This window comes from Leptonotus elevatus, chromosome 18, assembly GCF_054856555.1.
Source record: "Leptonotus elevatus isolate MCC_2025b chromosome 18, RoL_Lele_1.0, whole genome shotgun sequence".
NCBI classification, from domain to species: domain Eukaryota; kingdom Metazoa; phylum Chordata; class Actinopteri; order Syngnathiformes; family Syngnathidae; genus Leptonotus; species Leptonotus elevatus.
Window position 1 is genome coordinate 2273007 of NC_141256.1, and position 13000 is coordinate 2286006.

Genomic DNA, 13000 nt, shown 5'->3' on the forward strand with positions numbered 1-13000 from the left:
TGCACTGACTTGCTTGGCTTTTGCACAGAAATCAAACTTAAACAGTATTAATTTGATTTTATATACATATACAACACAGTAGTCATGTGGTGCGTCATTCTCTACAGGATGCACTGCAGGGAAATAAACATGATCATAATCATGAAGGCTCGTTATGTATTTGTAGCCAACTTAGTCATTTTGGTAGATAGATACATACAGCATGTGTTGCCTTCATTATAAGGCTTATATAAGGCTTTTAATTTTTTGCGGCTCCAGACATATTTGTTTTTTGGTCCAATATGGCTCTTTCAACATTTTGGGTTGCCGACCCCTGCCCTGGTGGGACGGTTTGGCTCTCTCTCCAGCCTTTGTGAACTGGATGAGATGTCTGCCTTGTGGCAGAAGGTCTGCTGTTCGCCTGATGATTTTAGGCCACTTCCGGGTCACTTCCTGTTGAAATCAGGTCACTTGCGGGTCAATTCCTGTTGAAATTGGGTCACTTCTTGTTGAAATCGGGTCACTTCTTGTTGAAATCGGACCACTTCCTGTCTGCATGCCTCTGCCACCTCTGCCAGCTTTTCAGCACTAGATCGTGTCACCATCTGTAGCGGCCTTGGGACAGTGCTATCCTGCAGCCGGACAGGATGTGCTGAAGACTCACATTGATGGTGTTGCAAAGTCTCTTCGGCAATAAACCATTGGTGGAGGTTTCTGGGACAGGGCAAGGTGTCATACGTTGCTCTGATCAGGAAGCTAAGCTTGGCTTGAGGGATCTTCCACAGGTCAGGCCATGGCATGGGCCTGCTTGTGACACCTTCCCATGATGCCCAACGGCCTTGCTGGCTCTGGGACACTGCTTTGGTGTTAAGGCGTTCCTGCTCAGTTCTTGTCACTTCTGTCACCACCATGACTCGTTTGTCTTCCTTGGAGGCCTTTGACCAGAATAAGGGAGCCTCGCCCTTCCCCAGGCCTGCTCGACCATCCTGGACTATGCCAACCACCTCAGGGTGCTTTAGCCTGCCGATTGCCAACTGTACCTCTTCTTGGGCTTTCCACTTTCCCCCTGTTCTTATCTGGGTGCCAGCTGCTCTCACCAGTTGGTCAGTGGATTCCCTCATCTGCAGCACCAACCGGGCCTTCTCTTGCTTGTAGTGGCAGTTGTAGTGTAATATACTGCATGATGATTTTGGTGCCTATCTACAGTCGGTGAATTAGTGTGTGTATACTGTGTTTGGAAAGCAAATAATCATGCCTATCAAACACATTGAGAAAGAGCTAAGCACTAAAAACAACAAACTGTATGACAATTTTAATCTTTAATTTTATATGTATACACCTTACATGTATACTGTAGGTAAGTGGTGCTTACTAGTATGTATCAAATGAAAATATGTATTTTTTCAATGTTGTCATGAGTGTTTACAGGTATTAACATATGTTGACAGTAACACTGCTACTGTGATGATAAATATTTATTTACTAATACTTAATCAGTACTGTTTGTGATAAATCAGATATTGAAATGTAGAAAAGCACCATAACATTACACTTAACTGAGTGTTTCATTGTTTTAATAGTGATTTGTATCAATTTTTTTACTAAAAATGGCAATCACTGGAAATACACTACCAAAAAGGCCTTCCTTTCTCACAGCTGTTTCCCACTACTTTGTCACTCCTTTATCTTTCGGAAATCTACATAGTAGGGATGTAACGATGCAATGTAAACTGCTTAAAATATGGATTGATGTAAAAAATTAAAAAATAATAATAATGATAAACGCATCAATTCACGCCATTTTACTGTTATGCCTTGCGCAGTCTTTTTCATCGTTTCTAGCCGGACCCATTTTAGGCACGGACACGTTTTGCGGATTTCCGGTATTGTTTGGCGGGTCTTTGTAGACGGCAGTAGATCTTTGTAAGTGATCAACTTAATGTTTTAAGTTTTGTAAGTGGCTCTTAGTTTACTTATTAAGGCAATTCATCATCTGTGTGTTTATGGCCTGTGGCCGCTGTATCAGATGAATACACTCGCGGTGAAATACGTGTCGCTGATGTAGTGTCGTTTTAGTCCAGTAGAGGGCCTCATTGTTACACTTAGAAGTTTAGTCTTTGTCGTTTGATTTTGATTTGATTAGTCTCAAACAACGACAGCAATAAAAAAAATAACAAAGGAAAGGGGGTGGGAGCACAATATGTTAAGATGCAAGTTTGAGAAGGGGCAGAAAGAAGCAAAACTTATCAACTTAGCCTCCTTTACATAATTTAAAATCAGAATCCATAAAGACATACACAAGTATTTCAATACATTTTCGAAGATTAAAAGAAGTTTAAGGACAAACCTCCCTGTGAAGGAAAATAGTAAAAGAATCAACACGAATCTTCAACAAAGCTTCTGGAGCTTCATTCTTCATACTATCTGTCTCGCTGGACAAAGCTGAGAACGTGTTAGCCACAAAGCACTGATAACACGACAAAATGTAGTTAAACAGTCAAAATTATTAGTTGATTTTCAAGTGTTTTTGTTTTTTTATAAAGTTACAAAAAGTTAATGTTTGTAACAAGGACAAAATGTAGATGTTAAAAGAAAAACATATTTTTGTTATCAAATGAATCATTTTGTAAAATAAATAAATAAGCAAAAAAAAAACATTGATTACTATACTGTAATTCAGTAATCTACATGTGCAGCAGTTGGAAATTGGCATCGCAATAGGTTTCTTAATCTCCCCAATTCTCTTTGTGGTTATGTTTGACGTGTTCCTCATTGGGAAAAGGCAGTTCTCAGATCATCAGAAGGAAAACTCCCAACACTAAATGGGTACATGGATGACGTGACACCCTTCCTCCAGGTAAAGAGCATCTCGCAAGCAGTACTAAAATAAACTTACCACGGGGTCAGTGGGATGGAATATGTTGAAAAGGCGTTTGCAGATTGTGGTGGGGAGGATGTGGTCCTGCACACCATTACTTCCTGGACGAATGCCTCGTAATGCCAAGAATACTGCCAGTGGGGAGCCCATGCAGAAGAAATTCTCCACCTGAAAGATCAAGAAAGAACAATGCTCTTCAAAGGCAAAGAGTCAAATATAGAACATTATTTTATTGAGTTTAAAAAAAATCATGCTTTAATTTTCATCACTTTAATAAAAAAACTGAATGTTCTTGCAGATTGACAGAGAAAATGCATTAACAAACTAAAAAATGCAATTTCTGGAAGAAATTGCGTGTGAAGGCTGTAAGGCTGAATGAAAACCTGTGAAATTATTTGGAATGATGTCAAATGATATTGAATGACCTGGAATTATATACAATGAATGAGCTAAACATGCTAAAGTTGGAATGGTTTGAGTTCATACAGAAATGTAGAAGCAGTTGAAGGAAGGAAAATAGCACAAAATAAAAAAATAAAGTAGGAAGAAAAGAAAAAAGAAAACAAGGAAGAAATCAAGTATGCAATAGAGGTAGGAGTAAGTTGAGAAAAATTTATTAAGCAATGAAGTAAAGAGCGTAGAATTGAGTAGCAAGGGAATAAGGAGTAATCGAATAAGCAATGGTCAAAGCAAAGAGTAAGGGTCACTCTATTGAAATTGGGTCACTTCCTGTTGATTTTAGGCCACTTCTTGTAGAAACAGGTCACTTCCTGTATATATATATATATATATTAGGGGTGTGAATTGACTAGTACCTGGCGATTCGATTCGTATCACAATTCATAGGTCACGATTCGATTCAATACCGATTAATCCCGATATGAATCTATAAATTGAATATTGCGATTTTTTTTTTTTACTCAAATTTATAAAATACTAATCAGTAAACTTGTACATGTACACTGTAAGATTTGTATGAAAATGTATTTATTTATCTAAAAATTCAGGCTTATAACTGAGCCACTGCATTTAACAAACAGGTTGCAGTCTGTTTCATGTTTGAACAGCACTGAAATAAAATATTAAGGCTTATCGTTCCATTAATAGAACATTCTTCCATGCTTAAAGTGTGAACCCTAACCCTAAGTAAGATGTTTTGTTTAATATTCCATTTAAAATTTAAAAATCGATTCGGCCACATATCGAATCGATTCGAGAATTGCGCACTGTAATATCGTGATATATTGCTGAATTGATTTTTTCTAACACCCCTAATATATATATATACATATACATACATACATACATACATATACATATACACATATACATATATATTTTTGTTTTTGGCTTTCTTTACTTAATTTACACTCCAACATCCAATTTAAACTGAGCACATAAACGGTGCTGTCAAACAAGAAACAAGAAAAAGAAAACACTCAAAACAAAAAAACAAAAGGTCTAATCAGACAGTAAATTTTTAAAGTTATTAATACCGACAAGGCTTGCTTCGTCTTCACCCTCCTCAATGTTCTTCCAAACTTTTCAATTTCCTTACAATAAATCAGAAACAAAGGTCGACATTTAATAAATCTACATTTGTGAATAAATTGTTTTGCCATTATTATCAAAGTATTGATCATCATTTTCCTTGTTCTGTCTTGTGTTACAATCCCTAACTTAAAATTCTTGAAATCCAGTGTTAGTGAATCATTGTGCTGAAATGCTTCCCAAAATGTCTTGGTGTACCCGCATTCAAAAAACAAATGTTCCAAAGTCTCTTTATCACAGCAGATTTGTTCTACCTTAAACCTCTGTTTCATAAAGTCCCCACAAGGATAAACATCATTCATCACCTTAAAATGTGTTTCTTTAGCCTTCGGTAATATGGGTAGAGTAAGGTACCGAGTTATAATTCTAACACTTATTTCTTTAGTATATTCTTTTAACAAATTTGTCATTTTTATCGGGAATGAAAACATCTTGGATGTAAGGCTACCACGTACAATTTTATTAGTACATCTTTTATCTATAAGATTAACCTCGTCAATAAAGAGTGATGGAATCGTAGGTGTTCTTAGGTCATAAAATAACATTCCTTTCACTACGTTTACCATAGCTTGTGGTATAGCGTGTATTACCCCTGAATATTGTTGTTTCGTACATCTTAAATCAAATTTAGTGACAAAATCCTCAAATATAAGAAATTCACCTCTTATATCCATTAAATGCAAGATCGACCAAATACCTTTCTCTACCCAATTATGATAAAACAAAGATTTTCTTTTCACTAGAACACATCTATTATTCCAGATAGGAGCAGAATGTGGAGTAAAGTTATGATTATAAATCTGTTTCTAATACAACAAAATCCGCTGATGGAATTTTGATAGTTTAACTGGCAATTTAAGTAACACAAAAATCAATCCTCAACAAAAAATGTATACCACCACATTCTTTAAATAATTTCGAGGGAATATAAAACCAAAAATTATCCATATCCCCTTTTAAACACTGTTGCAACCACTTGAGTTTTATCATACCATTCATTACTTCATAATCAATCACATTCAGCCCACCTTCTTCAAATGGTTTAACTACATCCCCTTTTCTCAAATAGTGATGTTTGTTTTTCCAAATGAAATTAAAATTTGTTTGATTTATTGATTTAATTAAAGGATCCGAAATGTATAAAGAAAAGACTGGGTATATAAATCTTGAGAGAATCTCAATTTTGGTTAACAAAATACGTCAGAAAATTGACAAATCTCTTTGTAACCAGGAATTAAGTATAGATTTGCTTTTTTCCAACACTGGTACAACATTCAAGTTTTCTCTGGTTTTATAGTCTTTTGTTATGGTCACACCTAAATATTTCACCTCATCTTTCACTGGAATTCCATATAAATCTGGTGGGTGATCGATCATCTTGTATTGACATCAACTCACTTTTTTTTTTTATATAACCCTGATGCTTTAGAAAAAGTTTCTATCTTTTTAATTACCAAAGTAATGTGATCTGCTTTTTTTTTTTTTATATTGTCGTATCATCAGCTACTTGAGTTATTGTCAGATGATTACCCAATAAATTTAAAGGCTCAATATCAGGGCTGTTTTTAAAAGAAATAGCAAACAAAATAAATAATAAAGGAGAATAAGGACATCCCTGTCTAATGCCCCGTTTAACCTCAAACCTCCTCGTTGTTCCGGCAGGAAGAGAAACCAAACTATTAATACCCTTGTACATCATACTAATTGCCTTATTAAACCTTTGACCAAATCCTGTTACGGTGTGGTCACGGGGCGGGGCTGCAGCGGCACAGGCGGGCACAGGCGAACGGGCCGGGGGCCGCTGCCGCACGACGTGCGCCGCCGGAACGGGAACCGGTGGCGGCCGCAAGACGTGCGCCGCCGGAACTGGAAGCGGGCGCTCAACTAGCGCCGCCGGAAAAACTGGCAACGGGCGCTGCAATCAGCGCCGCCGGAAAAACTGGCAACAGGCGCTACACGAGCGCCGCCAAAACATCGGCAACGGGCGCTGCACGAGCGCCGCCAGAACTGGCAACGGGCGCTCCACACGCGCCGCCGGGAACTGGAAGCGAGCGCTGCATGCGCACCGCCGAAACTGGAACGGTACCTGCCTCTTGGTCCGCTGGGTCCGTTTATGGTGGGATCATTCTGTTACGGTGTGGTCACGGGGCGGCGTGGTGTCTGTTGGCGTGTGAAGTGGAGGACCCAAAATTAGAGATGGGACGTTTGACACTGAGACTCTGGAGCATGATCAGCCGAGTGAGACAGACTGCTCGAAACAATGTATCAAAAGCCCCGATCAAACCTCCGTGATCACGTGCTGATGACGTATGCGGCTTCACAGCGCACTTGTGTCATATCCAAATCATGTTTCTAAAAATCGAATGAGTAACAGGACATCACATTGAACCATAGTACTGGTACAGTGTCAAAATATTGCAACACTTCCATGTGTACCTGATGATCATTAGACAGACACAAATGTAAGACTGAATGTACTGGTGTTATGTTGGAATATAAATCAATCAGGCGAATCACTTTGAAGATTATAGCTGCTATGACTCCAGCTGACCACCAGATGTCACCGGTACGATCTATCTTATGGGGCTTTGAAACTTCGACTCTTTTTCCAAATCAATCAGCCGAAAGCCTCAAAAGCTTCACAAGGATTCATTGTCCCATCTCTACCCAATGCAGGGAGGCAGGAGAACCACAGCAGGAGTGCGGGCGAGACTGGCGTGCCTTATTTTACAGAAAACACTAACCAGGGTACTGGTTAATGCTAACTAAACAACAAACTGAAAAGATACAGATAAAGATACAGACAGAACTCCTGGGGTGACCGTGACAAGCGGCAATGATCCCACGCCGACTGATCACCACCCGGGAACTAAATACACCCACACTAATTGGGTAACTAGCCACACCTGGGGCCAGGCACAAGTGGCTGAGGGCCCGGATTGGTCAACCCGCGGAAGGGCTGGAACCCACTCAGGACCAATCGGGACCCTCAACCAAACCCAGATCTTCCCAGACATGACAAATCCAAAGTATTCGAGGGATTTTATTATCATTGAATGTTAAACTGAATCGAAAGCTTTCTAAAAATCTAAAAAGAACACAAAACCATTATCTTCAATTAAGGATCTGTAGTCTATTAAATCAAGAACCAACCTAATATTATGATGTATAGATCTGTCCCTAATAAATCCAGATTGTGTTTCACTTACAATCTGTCCAATACAAGATTTTAACCGATTAGAAAAAATATGGGCCAACAATTTATAGTCAACATTCAGCAAAGTTATTGGTCTAAGATGATCAATATATCTTTTATCCTTACCAGGTTTAGGTAACAATGTAATAACTCCTTCTTTCATGGTTGGCATTAAGTCATCCCTTTCAATGGTTTATTTCAAGACAATAGTTCTTTTATCTCTTCCCAGAAAAATCTTAGCCAGGTGATCTCCCTACTGACATCTGCTTTATAGCTGTGTAACGAATATTGCCCGTCACCCTCAATTTTTCCATTTTATGTGCCTTTTTAAACATTTCCTCCTGGGGAATGTGTGTGCGTGTCTTAACTCTGTGTTTTCAGTTAAAAATGACTCTTTGGGTTCCCCCCAGCAGAGACTGGACTTCGTTTTATAACCCCCAGGAAACGCATATCACAGCTCCGACAGACCTGAAATCCTGTCTGATAAGCAGTCTCCATTGGTCTGGCCTATCCACAGGAATTGGCCATGTGTTTGTTTGTTTTTTGAAACAATGCCCCTTGGAAGTTTTATGGTACAACAGTGCCCTCCAGCGGTCACTATCGGTTATCCTCAAGAATCCTGCCGCTTCTAATTAATCTGAAGTATACATAATTCGGGACATACACGGACTCTATGTAATTGACTGACATCAAGTAACTCCTGTTGTTTATCTTTGTACACAACCTGTATGTCTATCTCAAATGAATGATGTGGGTAATTTCTGTAGCCACCTTAGTTTAGCTAATTAGTAAAGCTAAACTAGCTAAACTAACTTGTAGCTAAACTGGCTTGTCAATTCTGATCCAAAAATTATCAAATACTATCCCAAAAGCTTGGTCTCAGTCGACCAAGTCTGCTTCATGCGCACAGAAGGGCAGAGACTACGGGCCGGCCCCCTTTGACTACGGCCCGGCCCCCTTTGACTACAGCCCGGCCCCCTTTGACTACAGCCCGGCCCCCTGCTGACACAGTTTTAAAACTAGCATGCGAAGGAACTTCTCTCTTTTCCTGGAACTCTCTTCCCCTCTCCTTCGCCCTATGAACTGCTCAAGGATTCTCTCTTCCCTGCAACTCCTCTGCCCTCTCTCCACCTCGCGTCTGGCCCCATGAACTTTTCCTGATCATCACGACAAACTTGGTCGCTGAGGGTGACTACGCGGCTTCTTCCTTTGAGCCACAACGCGCGTCCCAAAGCGTGCATCAAGCAAGGACTCGCAAACATCCTGCGCATCCCCCAAGGCGTGCGTGTCTGTTCCAGTCGTGAGTCCGAGGCCCCACACAAGGACCTGCTGCGACCTCCACGCCGCGCGTACATCACCGACCAGCAGCCAGATACTCCCAGGCAGCATTCCATCGGGACGTGCGCCAGCATTGAACCGAGGATCGACGGTCGAGTCTCTCTCTCTCTCCCGTGCGACTGAACCAGTCTGTAAGTTGCGCCTGCATTGCAATCTGACCATATACCACTGGTGCAACGCTTTTATTAAAAATAAAAGAATTGACAGCTCAAACGCTTCCCTCTTTATCCCCCATCTACCTTTTTCATCTACCCTTTTTTTTTTCTTGTTAGTTAAGTTGCAAATTTTCTTTTTATCTTTGATTCACATTTTTATTCTGTTTCATTAATTGGTTAGGCTGTGACTGATATGTGTGTTTACTCAATAAATTAGTTGTCTAGAAATTCCATTTCTGCCGAATCATTTGTGTTTACTGAGTGGATTAGTAATTATCTTAAAAGCAAAGAACTCCATGATGAACTAAAGTAGCAACTTCAGATTATGAATACTTGATAATAGGATTTTTATCGTTTATTTTGCTCCTACAAACAAGCATAGTCAACGTGGTGCCCCAGAGGTTGTTGAGGAAATTACAACTCCCCTCAGTACCGTCTAAATTTCTCATTAAGCCATTACAGCAACTCAAATAATCGCTACAGCTGCTTCCAATTTTCCCATTTGAATCTCAGAATCACATAATGTTTTGAAAGTAAATTCAATTTTAGAATATTATGTTTTATACTCTCCAAAAAGGATAATGAATCAACCCTCTTGTGTACTGATGAGTATAATTTCGAATAGAACTCATATATTTCTTCAGATATTATTTTTGTATTTGAGCATTTTATATCATCAATCATTAAGACATCAATTGTATTTTTAACTTCTCTTTTCAAGCCCGAAAAAATAAGATTAATTTTTCTCTCCTTGTTCTATCCATTTCGCCCCAGATCTAACATAAGCAGCTCCTGTTGAAAACAGGTCACTTCCTGTTGAAATCAGGTCACTTCCTGTTGATTTTAGGCCACTTCCAGCTCAATTCCTTTTGAAAACAGGTCACTTTCTGTTGAAATCAGGTGACTTCCTATTGATTTTAGGCCACTTGCGGGTCACTTCCTGTTGAAAGCAGGTCACTTCTGGGTCACTTCCTGTTGAAAACAGGTCATTTCCTATTGAAATTGGGTCACTTCCTGTTGATATTAGGCCACTTCCGGGAAACAGAGGTTTAAGGTAGAACAAATCTGCTGTGCTTTTTGTGGCTGTGATAAAGAGACTTTGGAACATTTGTATTTTGAATGTTTGTACACCAAGACATTTTGAGAAGCATTTCAGCGCTGGATTTCGAAGGACAATGATTCACTAACACTGGATTTCAAGAATATTAAGTTTGGGATTGTAACACAAGACAGAAAAAGGGAAATGCTGATCAATACTTTGATAATAATGGCAAAACAATTTATTAACAAATGTAGATTTATAAAATGTCCACCTTTGTTTTTGATTTATTGTAAGGAGATTTTGGAGTTTGGAAGAACATTGAGGAGGGTGAAGACGAAGCAAGCCTTGTCGGTATTTAATAACTTAAAAGGTTTACTGTCCGATTAAACCTTTTGTTTAGTTTTTTGTTTTGAGTATTTTCTTTTTCCTGTGTCTTGTTTGACAGCACCATTTATGTGCTCAGTTTGAATTGGATGTTGAAGTGTGAATTAATAAAGAAAGAAAAAAAAATAATAATAAAATGAAATAAAAATTAGGCCACTTCCGGGTCACTTCCTGTTGAAACAGGTCACTTCCTGTTCATTTTAGGCCACTTCCAAGTCACTTCCTGTTTAAATCAGGCCAATTCCTGTTGAAATCGGGTCACTTCCTGTTGATATTAGGCCACTTCCGGGTCACTTCCTGTTGAAATCAGTTTTACTTCCTGTTCAGGTCGTGGCATTTCCTGGCAAACATCCCGGGCGTAAGTTGAAGGGTTTGGAAGGACATTGAGGAGGGTGAAGACGAAGCAAGCCTTGTCAGTATTTAATAACTTAAAAAGTTTACTGTCCGATTAGACCTTTTTTTTTGTGTGTGTTTTGTTTTGAGTGTTTTCTTTTTCTTGTGTCTTGTTTGACAGCACCGTTTATGTGCTCAGTTTGAATTGGATGTTGAAGTGTGAATTAATAAAGAAAGCAAAAAACAAAAAAAAGATCCCGGGCGTACCTAATCAATTGGTCAAGATGGCCGCCGCCCCAATTAATCGTTGCACCTGATTTTAATGACCAAACAAAAAAAGTGTTTCCAACATTGTTAGAGAATCTCTGGAAAGAGTGTGCAGTAAACTTATTCAAGTGTTTCTTCCATATTTTAGGCTTTACACAATCAGGATTTTTGGGGCCGATCAGCGAGTTTAAAAAAACAATTTGCGATCACCGATCCGATCATAAGATGGAGCAAAATGTCTGCTTAAATAACTTATTTATTTCCTGTGTACTGTACTGTATTTTTACACAATCAGGATTTTTGGGGCCGATCATGATCGCCGATCAGCGAGTTAAAAAAAAAAAGATTCGATCATAAGATGGAGCAATGTGTCAATTTACTGTGTATTGGGGGGGGGGGGGGGGGTGGCTTTACGCATTCAGGATTTTTGGGTTCAATCAGCGAGTTTGGGAAAAAAAAGATGCCAATTCAATCAGAAGAACAACATGTATATTTACTCTACAGTCTAACCCCTGTCCATGGTGCAAATCCACGTCTATTTGAGACCCATTGTGATGCATTGGAGGGGATTTTTTTGTAAAAAAAAATGTCATCAAAATTTTATAAATGCTCTTTAGTGATAGACCGATATGCTTTTTTCAGGGCCGATACCGATTATCGATAGTCTGGGAGGCCAATAACCGATATTTGAAGCCGATATACATTTGCAGAAAAAAAAAACGTTGGTGTCAAAATTTTTAATAATAAAATAATAAAAAATCCAACACTTGACTCCTTAAATACCTTCAAGCACATGTTTGATTAAACAGCTTTTGTGATTTGCAACATGTTAAAGTTTTTTTGTGTGCCATCAGCTTTTGCACCAACTATAATGTGGCTTGCGCAAGCTAACTCCCAAATAGCCGCTAATCCGCGAGCTAACCTAATAGCCGTTAATTCGCAAGCTAGCCGGTTAGCTCGCGGGCTAACCGTTCACCCGCACGCTAACTCCCAAATAGCTGCTGTTGGATTATTAACATTGTTTTTCAGTTTCAATTTATATTTTAACCGTTTTGGATATTAGTTATAAAGATATAAATATAAGACAACAGTTAATTCATATGTTAAGCCAATCTATAGTCCTTTGTTCTCTTGCCTGGGAAAGAGAAGGGTAACAGGTTTATTTTCTATATTATCTAAGGGGAGTATAGCTAGTGCCAGTCTCAGTCGGTCGAAGAGAGTCCAAGGACAGGCTGATTTACTATTGTTCAAGTCTAATCTGATTTGTACTCATGGGAACTTGCTCATGGGAGGGGAGCACTGACTTGGAATAAAAAACTGTTTGCGAGAGGAGGAGACACACAATCTGAACGGAACACGGCTTGAGTGTCTTCATTTTGTGTGATCAGAAGCTTCTGAATAACTATACCTTTGCAAAGGGACTTCTTCACCAGAATCTCACCATTCAGTTAATTGAACACGCAAAGAGTACAATACATATATTGTCTACTTTAACAAATGGTGATCCCCGACGCTGAATTTTAACGAATGGTGACGCAAATATTTTGACGATTTGCGAGCTGCGGCGTTCCCGGACGGGCGGAACTTCTAGGCCTAAATAAATAAAGTACGGTAAGTGGAGACTTTTATCCACGTAGGGAAGTTCTGTCTGTTTGGGACCGCTGCAACTGGTTTTTCGTCTTCTAAATTGTCTAAATTTTTACATGAGGTCTGTGGGAAAAAGTTGTAGTTTGATGTCGTTCTAGAGTTGGGATTTTTTCCTACGACATTGAACTGTACACGTACGTGGGGTGGTGCATTTAAAGTGACGTAAGTGCAGACCTAGAGACAGCGCTTTTTGAGGCAGGATGAAGTAGCGAATTGATTTTTGTTGTTGT

At 39.2% G+C, this 13000-nt stretch overlaps 1 protein-coding gene across 3 annotated transcripts in view; it reads right to left on the bottom strand.

Annotated features, from left to right (window-relative positions):
• Positions 1–13000, bottom strand: part of ddhd1b (DDHD domain containing 1b) — a 61120-nt gene that overhangs the window by 27896 nt on the left and 20224 nt on the right. For all 3 annotated transcript variants that reach the window (XM_086061096.1, XM_086061095.1, XM_086061094.1), the window contains one exon: positions 2876–3025. In XM_086061096.1, the coding sequence (XP_085917222.1) occupies positions 2876–3025 (150 nt within the window). The remainder of the gene's footprint in view (positions 1–2875; positions 3026–13000) is intronic.